At 37.5% G+C, this 17213-nt stretch overlaps 1 protein-coding gene across 1 annotated transcript in view; it reads right to left on the reverse strand.

Annotated features, from left to right (window-relative positions):
* Positions 1–17213, reverse strand: part of TMEM131 (transmembrane protein 131) — a 212579-nt gene that overhangs the window by 129643 nt on the left and 65723 nt on the right. Inside the window, exon 3 of the mRNA XM_032351980.1 lies at positions 10347–10387. Within this exon, the coding sequence (XP_032207871.1) occupies positions 10347–10387 (41 nt within the window). The remainder of the gene's footprint in view (positions 1–10346; positions 10388–17213) is intronic.

A 17213-nucleotide genomic window follows, 5' to 3' on the forward strand; every position in this document is an offset into this window, starting at 1 on the left:
TCTTCCTAACTCTAACAAGGTCTAGAGACAATCTCACCCCAGTGATTACACATAACATACAGATCTTAGTTTGTAAACATCCTCCACTAAAATGAAGCACAAGTCTCTGAAGAAGTGGGATGTTCCTGGGCTAGGTGAGGAAAATTATGAAATACACCTGGTACATCTTGATGTTTCAGAAAGTAAGGAAGTGTTCGAAGAATGGGGACATGTGAAAATCATAGAGAATATCCCCAAACATATATGGTCAATTGATTTATAATGACCGTGCTAAGATAATTCAATGGGAAAAAGTCCTTGCAACAAAAGGTGGTGAAATAACTGGATGTCTAGACCAATAAAAGTGAACTTTGACTTTTACCTTATGGTTTCCTTGCATTAGAATGTCAACAACAAACAAAAACTGAAAGAATGATAGAATTTTTTTAAAAAATTACCACAGCAGTAATTTCCAGGCAAGATGCACCAGTGAATGCTCTAACTAGTCAGAGTTTGATGCCAAACAGCATATTTACAGGGTTTCAAAGTACTTCTTTGCAAAGTACTATACTTTTCATTATAAATGAAAATGGTACAAACAGACATCTTGTGCCTCCCAATAATCAGATGAACTGAGCAGGACACATATTTAAGTGATATTCCTGCCAGAAATGCATAATCTAAAATGAACCATGAGAAAACCCAAACTAGGATGCTGGCCTCTACTTTTAAAATAAATGGCCTCTACTTTTTAAAAAAAATGTCAAGGTCATAAAACAGACAAACCAACTATTCCACATTAAAGCTGAGTCTAAATTAAAATTAAGTATGACTGGAACCAGCCTGAGATTTGGACCAAAAATTTCTTTTCTTCTTAAAATAAAAATTATCCCTAAGGCCGCCTGGGTAGCTCAGCCGGTTGAGCAGCTGCCTTTGGCTCAGGTCATGATCCCAGGGCACTGGGATCAAATCCTGCATCAGGATCCTTGCTCTGCGGAGAGCCTGCTTCTTTCTCTCCCTCTGCTGCTCCCCCTGCTTGTGTGCTCTTTCTCTCTCTGTCATATAAATAAATAAAATCTTTAAAAAACAAAAAATAAAAATTGTCCCAATAATGGGACAATTAACAAAGTTTATAGATTAAATAATACTATGTGTGTTAATGTTAATTTACTGATTTTGATATGCATTCTCAGCTTTTATAAAATTATGTCCCTCTTTATAAGAAATACACCCTCAGGTTTTAGGAGTAAAGGAACAACATATCTATAATTGATTCTTAAAAAATTCAGAAAAATAATTATATATACATTACAGGTATGTAAAGAAGGACAGATAAGAGAAGGTAGGGAAGAAAAAGGAGGGACAGAAGTAGAGAAGGAGTTAATTAATGATAAAGTAAATGCAAAATGGTAAATGAGGGACTCTAGATCAAGGATATATGGGAATTCTCTGTATTATTTTTGCATTTTTTTCTCTGAACTAAATCTATTACAAAAAGTAAAAAAAAGTAAATATAATTTGAAAACTAAAGTATATTTCTTATAGATAGCATATGCTTAGATCTTTTTTTAAAGATTTATTTATTTGATAGACTGAGAAAGACAGCAACAGAGGGAATACAAGCAAGGGGAGTGGGAGAGGGAGAAGCAGGCTAATGCAGGGCTTGATCCCAGGTCCCTGAGATCATGACCCAAGCTGAAGGCAGACGCTTAATGACTGAGCCACCCAGGCACCCCAGATCTTTCTTTTTTAATACAGCCTGAAAACGGTTTTGAAACTGTTTACATTTATTCTAATTTTTTATATAGTTGATTTCGGTCTACCATCCTTCTATTTGTTTTCTATTTTTTTCCATCTGCTTTTTATTCCTTCTGTCTTCTTTATCTGCCTTCCTTTAGATCAAGTATTCTTTCAGTATTTCACTTTATATCCATGACTGCTCTGTTAGATCTCTTTGGGTTTTTTCTTTTTAAATGATTTTAATGTATCTTCCAGTATTTGTTTCATCTTTTCACAGTCTAACTCCAAATTATGTTTCCACTTTACATACATGTAAGAACTTCACAACTCAATTTTCCCTCCTCTTGTCCTTGGTGCTGTCATCATACATGTAATGTTTACAAGTTATCAATTTCATAAAACTATGTGATTATTTTAGGTTTTAAACGTCAGTTATCTCAAAAAAAATTTTAATGAGAAAACATGTCTTTTGTATTTTTCCACATATTTTCACCTTTTTGGTGATCTCCATCATTGTGCCTAGAGCTATGTTTTCATCTGTAATGGTTATTACCTTCAGAATTTAAAGGAACTGCCTTTACATTTCTTACAGTCTGCTGGCCACATGTTCTTAGCTTTTGTCTGGAAATGTATTTGTGGAGGGTATTTCTGCTGGATATAATATCCTGGGTTGACAACATTTTCTTTTGATATTTTAAAATATCAATTTTCTGATTTTGTGTTTGCATTGTCTCTGATGAAGGTCCATCAGTCATTCCCAGCTTTTGTATCCCTACATGTAATTTACTTCTTCCTGGCTGCTTTTTGTCACTGATTTTTAGGAACTGGAATATTATGTGATTTCGTGTGGTTTTCTTTGTTACTTGTGCACTGGGTTTAGTGAAGTTCTCCAACAGCTCTCCCCTGTCCTCCAATTCCTGGAACTTAATTACACCTGTGTTAAATTGCTTGCCATTATACCATAGGTCACCAGGGGTTTGTTTATTCTTTTCCAGTCCTTCTTTTCTCTTCCTGTGCTACAGTTTGGGTTACTTCCATCACTGTCTTCAAATTCACTTTTTTTTTTTAAAAGATTTTATTTATCCATTTGACAGACAGAGATCACAAGTAGGCAGAAAGATAGGCAGAGAGAGAGGGGGAAGCAGGCTCCCCGCTGAGCAGAAAGCCTGGACCCTGAGATCACGACCTGAGCTGAAGGCAGAGGCTTTAACGCCACCCAGGCGCCCCAGTTTCACTTTTTCTTTTGTAATGTCTACATTTTCATTAATCCCACTCAGTGAAATTTTCATTTCAGAAACTGTATTTTCCAGCTCCAGAGTTTCCATTTTGTTTTTTTTACAATGTCAATTTTTCCTTCATTATATTCATGTTTTCCTTTAAATCGAAGAACATATATAATGGATGTACTGAATTCCCTGGGTGCTACTTCCATCATCTCCATCATTTCTAGACTTTTTTTTTCTTGGTTATGGGTCCATTTATTGATTCTCTACACATTCAATAATCTTTGATAAAAATAATTATTTCTAGTACATTATTACTATTCTAAGTTACTTTCATTTCCATATGAATTTCAGAATTAGCTAAACTGTAGGTAATCTCTAGAAAAAAAAGCCTATGGGGATTTTGATTTGGATTGCATTGAAATATACAGATCAATTTGGAGAGAACTGATACCTTGACTTTTTATCCATGAAGACAGTATTCTCCCTCCACTTATTTGGGTTTTCTTTACTTACTCTTGCTGATGTTTGGAGATTTCAGTGTACAGTCTTGCACATCTTTGGTCAGACTCAACCCTAGGTTCACTAACTGCCAAATATACCCAGACTAGGCTACACCTAGGAAGCTAGGGCATATGAGGCCTATGAGCTCATGAGGCATATGAGCTAGGGCATCAGTCAGCTGCTGAGCACACCAGGACACAGAGCTCTCCAGGACACAGAGCTATGTAGGAAAAGGGGACTGTTCTTTTCACCAGCCACCCACTCTAATGTCCATACTTAGAAAAGGGTGGCGGGAGGGGAGACAAGTATCACCTGATTGCCACCAGCCACTCAAAAGCCTCTACAGCATGGAGCCTACGGAAAATAAGATCTGCCAATGTTCTCCGGCTGTCATATCCGATTGGAATAACTGTCCCATCCCAGCGAGCTGCAGGAGATGGGAACATCTACTTGTCTGCCAAGCCCACTGAAACAGTTCTGATGCAAGGCAGAGCTGTGGAGTGATGGATGCAGTCTCTAGCTTGAATGCTATGACCTCCCACACTGTTCTTACACGTTGAATAAATGTTTCTCAATACATTTTAAGTCCTTTGAACTATCTCCAGATACTCTGTCTTTGCTCATTTTAATCATCCTAACAAATGTTTCTTATGGGGAGAAGTCCCCAAGCTCCTCATACCATCATTCCAAAAATCTCAATTCTGTCACACTTGTATTTAAGGTGAGAATAATGTGATGCTTTAAAAAAATAAGTGAAGTAAACTGGCCTACTCAAAGGAGCTTACCAACATCTGCTTCTGTGGTTTAACGCAAAGTTAATCCTATCTTTACTTAAGCTCACTTCTGGTAAATTGACTTCCTATCATCAACTTACTACAGTCTTCAAGATTTATGTAAAGTAGTGCCTTTGGGGGGGGGGGCAATATTTGTCACTTCATGTGCAGCTGAAAGCTCCAGAACTAGAAAATAAAAATACAAACTCCAGTGAAATCTTAAAACAACAACAACAACAACAACAAAACAAAAACCACAGCTTAAGGACATTCCCTTTAGTTTTTCTGGTTTTTGTTTTTTTGTTTTTTTTACAAAATTTAAAACAGGTATTAGTGAAACTGTAAATATTAGCAGATTTTATCTTCCACTAAAATATTACCAAGTTTTGGATCTAACTACAATCTTCTGCGTGCTTATGGCTACTATAGGCAACCAAAAGAGTTGTACTTAATAATAAGGAAACTATATAGTCAATTAAAGAATCCCAACACCATGTATTTCCCAGCCCAGTATTTTTGGCTTATTTCCCAGGTACACCAGGAAACTTAAAGATTAGAAGAATCTGATTCTTCTCATGAACATTAAGTGTATACACGCACACATACACATATATCCTTCTTACCTAGCTGTATTTGCTAACATTTTCAGCTCTTATGAAAATAACAACAGTAGCAGTATTCCCAACCCAAGAGCTCTGCATTAGCTGCTTCTCTGTCTGAAATGCTCTTCCCTAAGACTTTCACCAGGTAAACTTAAACACCATTTCAGAGAAGCCTTCCTTAACATCCCATCTAAAGAACCTATATAGTCCTGTCTATTCCAGACTACTCTCTAGCTGCATTTACTTATTTAGTGGCTTACTGTCTGTATTCCTCATTTGAACATAGGCTCCACACCAGGGCAGGAAGGAGTCTTAGACTATCTCGCCCATCCAGCACTGTAGTAGTTTTAAAATATGGCCACAGATTCTCTGATACTTCTCTCTTCAAGAGATGGCACTTAATTCCCCTGGCCTTGGGGTTGACTTCTTATGAATGGAATATGGCAGAAGTGATGGTGTGTGACTGTAAGACTCAATTATAAAAGACACTGTGGCTTCCTCCTCATTTCTCTTGCATCACCTGTTCTGGGGTCACCAGCTGTCATGATGCGGCAACATTTAAACAGCCCTATGGATGGTTCAACATGGTGAAGGAAAAAGGCCTCTTGCCAACAAGCCAAGAAAAACTAAGCCTTTTTTTAAAAAGATTCCATTTATTTATTTGACACACACAGAGAGAGATCACAAGTAGGCAAAGAGGCAGGCAGAGAGGAAGGGGGAAGCAGGCTCCCTGTCAAGCAGAGCCCAATGTGGGGCTCGATCCCAGGACCCCGAGATCATGACCTGAGCCAAAGGCAGAGGCTTAACCCACTGAGCCACTCAGGCGCCTCCAAAACTAAGGCTTTTTGCCAAGAGTTACATGAGTGAGCCATCCTGAAGAGGATCTAGCTGGCCCAGGCCTTCAGATGTGGGTTGATACCTCAACTGCCATCTCAGGAGGGATCCTGAGCCACAACTACTTCACTGAGGTGCTTCCAAATTCCTCATTCCCAGAAACAGGAAGATGATATATGCTTGCTGTCTGAAGCTGCTAGGTTTGGGGGTAGTTTATTACAAGGCGAGAGATAACAAATACAACTACTAAGTCACCAGGTCTTACAACAAAGCCTGGCATACCTGAAGATCCCAGCAAACGTTTGCTGAGTGACTGAGCAAATAAATGATCACACAACCACAACTTACATTCATATAACATTTTAAAGTTCGCAAACTACAGTTGGCCAGATAAAACTTCTCATTTGATCCTCACAACAACTTTATATAAGTACATAACCTTATTATCATCTGTAAGATATACCAGGCAGAAAAATCATCTTCCCCAGTTTGCCAATGAAAGTTGTGCTCAGAGGAGTGAAGTAGCTGCTTTCCAGGCCCCACAGACAGTGAAGAGAGAACTCAGGACTTTTGACTCCTCATCTTCCACCACAGGCTCCACACTCCCAGGAAAAGTCAACCATGAAAGATGGCCTCATGTCACAAAATACTCAACCATTACTGGTATTTATTATAATATTTTGGTGTTCAACTCAAATAAACACTGATGGAACACTATCTGCACATCCTCTACCATTCTATCATTGTAAACAAAATATTGTCACGTAACTGATAATCATATTAAAACAAATCAGAAGTGGTGAGCCAGAACAAAGGAGAGGAATAGGAAAAGGGGATCCTGGAAAATTGTGTTTTCCATGGTTTTACTTCCCACAATTCTGAGGTCATGACAGCAGCAGTTCATTCCCTTGCAGAATATCCTAAAAGCCCATGGAGCCAAACCTGTCCCCAGAACTAACACAGATGATAAGGGTGGGTGGTGGTGGGGAGGAGGGAGAGGAAAAGGCTGGGGAGAAAGAAACGGTAGCCGGAGGCTAGCATCTACCATTGTACTGCTATACAATCCACTAGGTCCAGAATCATTCTATTAGCTGAGCTTTTCATGTTACAAATTTCCCTGGGGCAGGTAAAGTTTCACTTAAAGAATGAGATTTGATCCAAGATCACATACAGGAATTTTAAGAAAGCAGGGGCAGAATCTACTGGCTTACTAATAAAGCCAGGAGGCAGGCAGCGTGTGGCTTATACATCTGGGGAGCACCAACAGTGAGAAATTGATGTAGAAAAGACGAGAGAAGTTCAAAAGACAAAGTGTGCCTCCCAGCAACCTAACGCTCAGTGGACACTGGCCATGCCGCAAGGGGATACTGGTAGAGGCAGTAATCTCCAGAGGTGGACCAGGCTCTGGGGTCAGAAGCCAGCCTTCACCTCAGCTATGCCTTGGGCCTTGTGGATCAGTTTGATGATGCAAGTGAAGGGAATGCCTGTGTCTTCTGTACCTTGATCCCTACAACCCTTTATGACATCCTTTTCAAGTGTGCTTTTTTCCCCACACAGTAGGCTGTGTTTTGTCACTTTAACACCTGTGCTCTATGACCTCATCAGAAGGGATGTCTTCATTGACCTATAAGACGCCTAAAGGCAGGGGCTACACACACAGTCTCAGCACTGAACAGATACTTTCAGAAACCTCTAGGAATACTGGCTGAAAAAGAAAATCCAGGGAATACAGAAGGACTACATACTTGCTGTGCACATAGTCAGAGTGAACACAACATAGCCTGGCAATCAGAAGATGATGAATTCTAACTGAAACTGTGCTGCTTTCACTGCAAGCATATTCCTTGGTTCTAAGGGTCTCAGCTTCCTCGTGTGTCAAACAAGGGGCTCAATAACACTACCTATTAGGGTCTCCTGTACTTAGAATCCTTTGAAATCATATAACTTTCACCTTAGTCAAATTTTGAGACCAAACCCAAATGCTGACATTTTTACAGAATAGTTTTTTAAACTGAAAAAAATTATAATTTCTGTTGTGTTTACAACTACACATCTTATTTACAACTTCTGTTGTTACATAACTGCACACTTATATTTTCATTCACATTTTATTTTGCATATGCAATTTTATTTAAGTTATTCTTTCTTAAATGAGAGCTCTGGCAGTGTTTACTTTGTGCAGCGCTGAGCCACACGTTAAAAAAACCAGCTAAACGTGTGCAAGCTATGTTCTGATTATGTTCTTGTAAGTGTGGAGCCTTTATTTGCTTTTCCATGTCATATATATGTTTTTAAAATAACTTATTAAGGGTGAGTAAAGAATATAGTCCTTTAGTTTAGTTTTTTGTTACCTGATATTAGGTTCAAACTCTAAATTTAAGCCTGTATATTGTTATGAATTGAATTGTATCCCCCACCAAATTTGCATGTTGATGCCCTAACCCTCCGATATGATAGGCTTTGAGAGGTAATTAGGTTTAGAGAAGGTCACAAGAATGAGGCCTTCATGATAGCATTAGTGCCTTTAAAAGAAATGACACCCAGAGAGCTTGCTTCCATTCTCCCTCTTTGCCATTTGAGGATAAAAGGGAGACAGCAGCTATCTGTAAGCCAAGGACAAAGCCTTCACTGGGGAACCAATCTGCTGGCATCTTGATCTTGGACTTCTGGTCTCCAAAACTGTGAGGAAAAAAATGTTTAAGCCACTCAGTCTATGTGGTATTTTGTGACAGTAGCCTGGGCTCAAACGTATGTTTAGTACCTAATCCAGGTTCATACCCATAGCATATGCATTCCAATTTGAACCCAGTAGTTTAATGAATTCAATGATCTTAGGGAAAAAAAAAAAAGTGAAGTGTGATGGTTTTAAAACGTATGTGTAAATCATCGAATATTCATCATTCCCCTCACTCAATTTCCCATCCCCACATCTTTCTCCCCTCCCCCATGCCTTAAATCAAGACCAACCTAAGTGACCGGTTGAACAGCAGCAGCCAACAGAGGTGACACTATTACGACTTCAGAGTGAAGGTCAAAAAAAAGTGATACAGCTTTTACTGGCTCTCTTTGGGATGTTCACTCTTGAAATCCAGCTATCATACTGTGAGGGAGCCCAAACAAGTCTTTGTGAACAGACCACACAGAAGGGCCCAAATGCAGGCATTCTAGGTGACAGCCTAGCTGAATTCCAGGTAACAAACTAACATCAGCATGCGAGTGAACATGCCTCTAGCTCTGGAGTCTCCCCAGCTGAGGCCCCCATCACCATGAAGCACAGACAAGCTGTCTCTGCTGTGCTCTGTCTAAACTCCTGGCTTACAGAGTCTGACAGCATAATAAAATGATTGCTCTATGCCAGTAAACTGGGCTAGTTTGTTAGGCAGATGTGGATCACAGATAAGTGGAACATGAGATCAGAATATAATTATGTATTGATGTAAATTCTTCATTATACTAGGAAAATAACTTAAAGCCAAATCTTGATCATGGATGAATAACATCATCTTCATAAATGTAGCCAATATAATTTCATAGCTAATTTCCTAACTGCTGGAATAAAGTAACAAGAAAGTAGCACAAGATAACAGGTGTGCCTTTCTTCTAAAAAGTTTAGCTCTAGAGGAGTCGGGGGTTCTAGGGTTCTCAGATGGGTCTAGCCAAGGTGGCATCAGGCTAGACATGGATTATTCTGGAAATAATCCACCCCAGTCCCAAAAATATTTGCGAAGGGGTAGAGGGGTAGAAGGGTGGCATTAGGCTTTACAATACGAGAGCAGGGAAGTCTTCATCTTCGTGTAGGCAGTAGGTCTGTCTTTTGGGTAGGGTTCACGGGTAAAGCAGGTCTCAACAGGGCATAGAAAATTAGGCAGACGGACAGAACAATAAGGAAGTAGGGTCATGTTACTGTAGATCTAAGTGAAAAAAGCAAAACCAGTGAATGAAGGAATTTCATTATTAATGAAGTTGAGTTTTAATTGTCTTACTCTGAGTATGTGCTACTTCTCTTTCAGAATAAAGTTCTTTGCTGATGAAAACTGCATTTTACTAGGCCAAGAACATTCAAGGATATTTAATTCACAGTTCTCATTCTCCTTTAAATACCACGTACAGACCCTCACTGGGTATGGAGGTTCATCAGGATAGTAACTTTCTGTTTATATTGTCTCCCTTTAGGTGTGAGAAGCTACCAAAAGACCAAAGAATTTGGATGTGAGAAAGACATCTTCAAATTCATATGCATGTATCTATTTTCATAATACCTAAGGGTAAAACAATTCCCTTGTTTGTTTTCACAGAGAAGCTGCGTTCAAAAGGGGTCTCTTTCAGTGACTTAGGTTTCACAGCTCTGTAGGCAGACACCTTATGGTAACTAAGGGCAGGAACAGTCAGTCCACAATAGGTAGCAATAGCCAGGGGAAATTACTAGGGAGTTATAAAGCTGATCCTCCCCGGTTATGATGGGGAGAAAGACTATATGATACTTCACCTGCAAATTCAGACCTCAACCTGGTTTTCCACACTTGAAATACATGATATAATGTGACTTATAATTTGCTTTTTCCTCTTCACCAAAAAGGGTGGTGCAAGAGGAGGACAGTATTGCTGGAACACCCCAAAAGGAACTGAAATTATGTTAGTATCTTATTAAATACATACAATTTTATGTTATAAAATATACATATATTCCTTACCTTTTCTGTTGATACGAACTGAGTCCAAGTGTTGTCTCAGTCTGTGAAAGGAAGAAAACAATGAAAAAATACTGAAACCTTTCTACTACAGACAAACAGAACATCCAAAATATACAGCAGTTTCCACTTTGATCATATACTCACTTAGATTTTCAGGTTAAACCCAATCCTTAAATCACAGGAAATGATATGTCACATTACATAATTCAAATGAGAGAATAATTTGGGATTAGATTTTAAACACACATGAAAAGAATACAGAGTTATGTGATTTTTAAGAGTTTGCTAAACCAATACATCCTGTGAGAAGAGGCCGCTATGCAATCACTTTGGGAGGCCAGCTGTGCCTCTCAATGCTCACTGCTTACCAACTGTGTGGCTGGTGCTGGTGGCTAATGGCTCCTGCTGCCATGGAGCTCAAGGGTGTGGGGGCAGAGCCATTTTAAAACTAAATAAATATAGGAGCACCTGGGTGGCTCAGTTGGTTAAGTGTCTACCTTCAGCTCAAATCATGATCTGAGGGTCCTGGAATTGAGCCCTGTATTGGGCTCCCTGCTCAGCAGGGAGTCTGCTTTTCCCTCTCCCTCTCCCTCTGTGCGCACACTCTCTTGCTCTCTCAAATAAATAAATAAAATCTTAAAAACAACCTAAATAAATATAAAAGAACTATGAAAATGTTGGAAAGGTACTGTGAAAGAGAATAAATAGGTGATGTGTTTCAGTGTATCATGAGGGAAGGCCTGTCTGAAGAAATCATATCTACACTGAACGTGATTAAGTGTAAAAAAGCTGTGTGTGGAAACAGGGCTGTGTAGTGGTGGAAAAAACAACAGGCACACAGATACGACTTCAGAATAGACAGAAGGTCTATTTGGATGGAGCTCAGAGGGACAGGGGGAAGAAAAGTAGAAAATGAGGTTGGAGGGCTGGACAGGGGCTAGACTATGCTGAGTCCTGGTAAGAAGCCATGGTAAGAAGTTTGAAATTTGATCTACTCTGTATGTAATACAAGGGATCTGAAGGAGTAAGAGAGACAGAGACAGACATGGTCTGATTTAATTTAAGACACCATTCTGGTGGCAGTGTAGAGAGGATGGAGGAGAGGAGAATAAGACAGAAAGCAAGAAATTGGTAGACAATTGAGGAAGGTAAGTTCTTAATAACGGTATGTGAGAAAATGCCAAAACTCTAAGGAATACCATCAGTGAACTTATCCCAAAAGGTTAGCTTCTAGGTGGTAATTAGAAAAAGCAGAAGAGTTGCGGCATTATTTTCCCCATTAATATATATTATTTTGCAATGGTATTTTTGGAGACTGTATATGGAAGAAATATGACAGATGTGGGAAAATATCCTTAGTGTTTGAAAGTGAAACCATAGGTGAAGGTGAAGTGTCAAGATATCTGTAATTTTCTTTAAAATGTTTCAGCATATGACTTGCATGTGCATGGAAGTATGTGTGTATATAAGCAAATACGACAAAATGTTAATAATCTATCTCAGTGGTAGGTAAATGGGTATTCATTCTTTTTTTTTTTTCAACCATTTCAGAATTTATTTTCATTGCATGTACACTACATTTTATTTACCCACTTATCCCCATTGGTAGACACTTGAGTTTCTTGCACACTTTGGCTATTGGGAATAATGCTGCTCTAAACACTTGTGTCTAATATTTCTTGGTCTCCCTACTTTAAACTCTTATTTTCTATGCTTAAAAATATGTTTAACTTTTCATTGTAAAAAATTTTTTTAAAAGAATGTATTTATTTATTTGAGAGAGAAAGCACAAACGAGGGGGGGGGCAGGAGGAGAGGGAACCTGACATAGGACTCAATCCTAGGACCCTAAGATCATGACCTGAGCCAAAGGCAGACACTTAACTGAGCTTCCTAGAGCCCCCCCAAATTTTTTCTTGTGGGAGAAAAAGTTATATATTTGATAAAAGGTTAATATATAAATATATAAAGAAGCACGAAAATTAAACTTTGTTATTGATAAATAGCAAATAAACAAACCTGATTTAAAAATGGGTGGGTGGGGGCCTGGGCAGCTCAGTAGGTTAGGTGTCTGACTCTTGATTTTGACTCAGGTCATGATCTCAGGGTCCCGAGACTGGGCCCTGCGTTGGATTCTACTCAGCATGGAGTCTGCCAGAGATTCTCTCTCTCCCTTTCTCTCTGCCCCTCCCCTGCTTGCATACTTGCTCTCTAAAATAATAAATCTTAAAAAAAGGGGGGCAGTGCAAGCCTTGATAGACATTTCTCCAAAGAAATATACAAATGGCCAATGGTCTCATGAAAAGATGTTCAACATCACTATTAGGGAAATGCAAATCAAAACTATAATAAGATACCACTTCACTCCCATCAGGATAGCTACTATCAAAAAGCCAGAAAATAACGTGCTGGAAAGGTTGTGGAGAAATTGCTATCCTTGTGCACTGTTAACGGGAATGTAAAATGTGGTGCTATGGTGGAAAATGGTATGGTTGTTCCTCAAAAAATTAAATACAGAATTACCACATGATCCAGCAATTCTACTTCTGGGCATATACCCAAAAGAATTGAAAGCAGAAAGCAGGGACTCAAATAAATATGTAGATATCCATGTTCATTACAGTACCGTCCACAATAAAGTGTGGAAGTAACACAAGTGTCTACCAATGGATAAATGGACAAATAACATGTGGTTTATATGTACAACAGAGCATTATTTAGTCTTTTAAAAAAGGAAGAAAATTCTGACATATGCTACAACATGGATAAACCTTGAAGACAAAGTCTATACTAAATGAAATAAACCAGTCACAGAAAGACAAAGATTACACGATCCTATTTATATGAAGTACTTAGAATAGTCAAGCTAATAGAGATAGGAAGTAGAATGGTGGTTGTTAAGGGTTAGCGTGAAGGGAATGAGGAGTTATTGTTTAGTGAGAACAGAGCAGTTTCAGTTTGGGATAATGAAAAAGTCCTGGAGCTGGATGGTAGTGATGTAAAAACAAATATGAATGTATTCAGTGTCACTGAACTATATAAAATTAAAATGGTTAAAACTGTAATTTTTATGTTACATATGTTTTACTATAATTTTTTAAAAAGTTACCGTAATGATGACAATGAGCTGCCATAAAGATAAGACAAACAGATCAAGGAACTGGAGAAAGTCCAAAAATGGACTTACACATGTACTGTCATTTGATTTTCAACAAAGGAATCAATGCAGTTAGTTCAAGGCAGAAACCTTTATCTTGTCAGCAAATGGTGCTGGAACAACAGGACAAACCTATGCAAAGGAAAACTGAGCCTTTATCCTTATGTCACACCATGTACTCAAATTACTTTTATACTTATAGTTTCAAGCATAAAAACTAATTATACAGTTTCAACAAGAAAACATAGGAGATTATCTTTGCAATCCTGGAAACACAGATTTCATGAACAGGACAAAAGCAACTAACTGTAAAAAACAAAACAAAACAAAAAAACTGACAGACTAGACTCCAAAAAATTTTAAAAATATGCTCACCAAAAGACACTGTTATGAAAATGAAAAGGCAAACTGTATATTGAGAGAATATTTGCAATCACATATTTGATGAAAGACTTGCATACGGAACATATAACTTGTGAATACAAATTTATAAAAACAACACCATTTTTAAAAATAAGCAATAGTAAAAATGTCAGTTAAGCACATGAAAAGATGCTCAGTATGTTATTAAGGAAAAGCAAATTTAAACTATAATGACATACTACACACCTATTATAATGTCCAAAATTGAAAACACACTAAGAGTTGGAGAGAATGTAGAAAAACTACAACTTCCATACATTGTCAGTGGGAATGTAAAATAGAACTACCACTCTAGAAAAAGCTTAGCAATTTTTTACAAAGTTAAACACACCCCTACCATATGATGATGGCTCTCCACTCCTAGAGATTTACCCAAGATAAACACAAGAAAAGCATGTGCACAAGAATGGTTACAGTAGTTTTATCTTCATAGCATGTTTATACCAGGTCAATACTGGGACAACCCAAATTTCCATTAACAAGTGAATGGATAAATGCATAGTGGTATATCTACACAATGGAATACTACTCAGCAATAAAAAAAGAATAAAGACTGGGAAAGTTTGTTGTTTCCTTAAACATTTCTTTTTCATTTCATAATACATATATTATTTTTAAAAGAGCAAAAAATAACATTTGAGCATAAAAAAAGAATAAACTGATGATACAACATAGATGAATCACAAAATAATTATGCTGAGTCAGACACCCCCCCACCCCCACCAAAGTACATTCTGTGTGAATGCATTTATATAAAATGGTTTATAGTATAAAATGATAGTGACAGCAGAATAGTGATTGCAACTGCCTAGAAATGGAGGGTGAGGGGATTACCAAGGGTCACAAGTAAACTTTTGGGTGTGATGGGTATGTTACCTTGACTGCAGTGATGATTTCACAAGTGTATAAATATTTAAACTCTTCAAACTGTACACTTTAAACACATATAGTTTACTGTGGGTCACTCATACTTCAATAAAGAATGCAACCTAAGAATTCTAGAACATGAAACACTGTGGTTCTTAAGTGAAGCTGACTAAAAGGGAACTCAAAGTTTATCACCCATGTACACTTTCTTAAGGGGGAAAAATTCTTCATGAAGACAATCTGGCCAACAAGATTACTCATGAAGAATTGCAAATGAGGAAGCTGTCTTGTGAAAGATAGGCAGATGGTCATGGCAAAGGAACTGTGGAAATAAGATTAGAAAAGCAGAAAGTAAATGTTGTTTTCAAAGTGTAAGCCACAAAATAGAAAAATCATTTAATCATAATAAACAAGAATAAAAATCTCAGCACATGCCAACAAAACACCCTAAGAATTAAAAGAGAAAGAGCACAATAGATATGATTTTATTTTCGAAGTAATTTGAGAAATAAAGGTTTAAACATATTTAAAACGTACATCTGAAAATTAAGCTCCTAAATCAAGAGAAAACAACAAAGAAAAGATAAAAATTAGATGGAATAAATATGTATACAGTATGATTAAATGAGATAAACTCATCTATTTTAAAAAAAGACTAAAGGATTGTGTTAGAAAACTAAAGGCCAACTATAAACTGTAAATACCTAATACAAAATGATGCAGAAATGCTGACAAACAATGGGCAAAAACAGGGTAAATGCTCCTACCCCCCAAAAAAGAAGAGAAAAAGCACACAGATAAGGGTTACAACACTAATAATCTTACAATGAAAAAAATTTGTGAGTTTAGGTTTTAATCTGTATTTTCTGGGTGGATAATATGGTTGAGCAGTTTTCAAATGCCCTTTCTGCCATCTGTACATCCTTTTCAGTGAAATGTCTGGTCATGTCTTTTGCTGATTCCTGACTGGGTTTTATTATTGAGTTTTGAGAGTTCCTGATAAATTCTATAAACTAGGTCCTTTGTCAGGTATATGGTTAGCAAATATTTTCTCTTAGTCTATATTCTGGCTTTTTATCTTTTTCACATGGTTTCTGGCAGAGCAAGCTTTTAATTTACAAATTTTTCCTTTATGGATTGTACTTCTGGTATCAAGTCTTTGGTGTCAAGTACTCTGCTAGCCCTCTATCCTGAAGCTTTTCTCCAATGCTTTTTTCTAAAAGTTTTATAGTTTGGGGGTGCCTGGGTGGCTCAATTGGTTAAGGGACTGCCTTTGGCTCAGGTGACGATTCCAGAGTCCCGGGATTGAGTCCTGCATTGGGCTCCTGGCTCAGTGGGGAACCTGCTTCTCCCTCTGATCCTCTCCCCTCTCAGGCTGTTTCTCACTCTCTCTCTCTCAAATAAATAAAATCTTTAAAAAAATAAAATAATAAAAATACGAGTTTTATAGTTTTATATATTTTTGCGTAGTTTTATATTTAAGTCTACAATCATTTATGAGCTAGTTTTTGTATAAGCTGTGAGAGATGTCTGTATATTTTAATACCATTTTAATATCTTTTGATGTTCTTTGTTCTCAGTTTTTAAGGCTATTTTTGAGCCAGCTACTTAGCTTTTTTGGTACCATTTATCTTTAAAACAGAGGGTATGAAATGGTAATGTGAAGAGAGTACAGAGTCAAAACTGGGCATGAGACAGAGAGCAGATCGTTCTGAGAAGACTCAGAATTGGAAGTAAAAAACAAAAACAAAAACAAAGAACCCGTGTTCAAATACCAACTCTGCTCTTACTAGCCAAGTAACCCTGAAATATGTGAGGAGGCTTCCTGTCAAATGTGAAGAGCTGTACAGATGTTAGTCTCTACTGAGGGCCTTCTAGTGTCCCAAACATTTCCCTACCTCCAACAAGCAATTAACTAGACATGATGAGAAATCACTGCTCTGGGCAATGAAATAGTTGTTATACTGTAAAACTTGACGATGCAGAATGAGAAATCAAAGCTATGTCCACAATGAAAATCATGGAAAATCAATAAATAAAACTATTAACATGTACTACATTTGGGTATTGGAATACAAGGATAACTCCCAAGTTCCCACTCTAGAGTACAGTGGTTTAGAACTTATGCTTTAGAGTCCAAAAGTGTGGTATTGAATTCTAGCTCTACCACTTACTAGTCACCTACTGGGTTAAGTTACTTAAACTCTCTATTCTTTAATATCTCCTCTGAAAAAATGATCATGTATTTAAGAATTAAAAGAGTACCTGGCACTTGGCAATATCCAATAAATATTACTTATTTATTATTTTTCCAAATTTTCCATATTTTTTACAAGCATGTATTTCTTTTGTAATAGAACCACTTTCTTAAAAGAAAGATGAATGCTTTTATAATTCTGTGTATGTCAAAATCACAGCTCC

Source organism: Mustela erminea, chromosome 7, assembly GCF_009829155.1.
Source record: "Mustela erminea isolate mMusErm1 chromosome 7, mMusErm1.Pri, whole genome shotgun sequence".
In the NCBI taxonomy this organism is placed as follows: domain Eukaryota; kingdom Metazoa; phylum Chordata; class Mammalia; order Carnivora; family Mustelidae; genus Mustela; species Mustela erminea.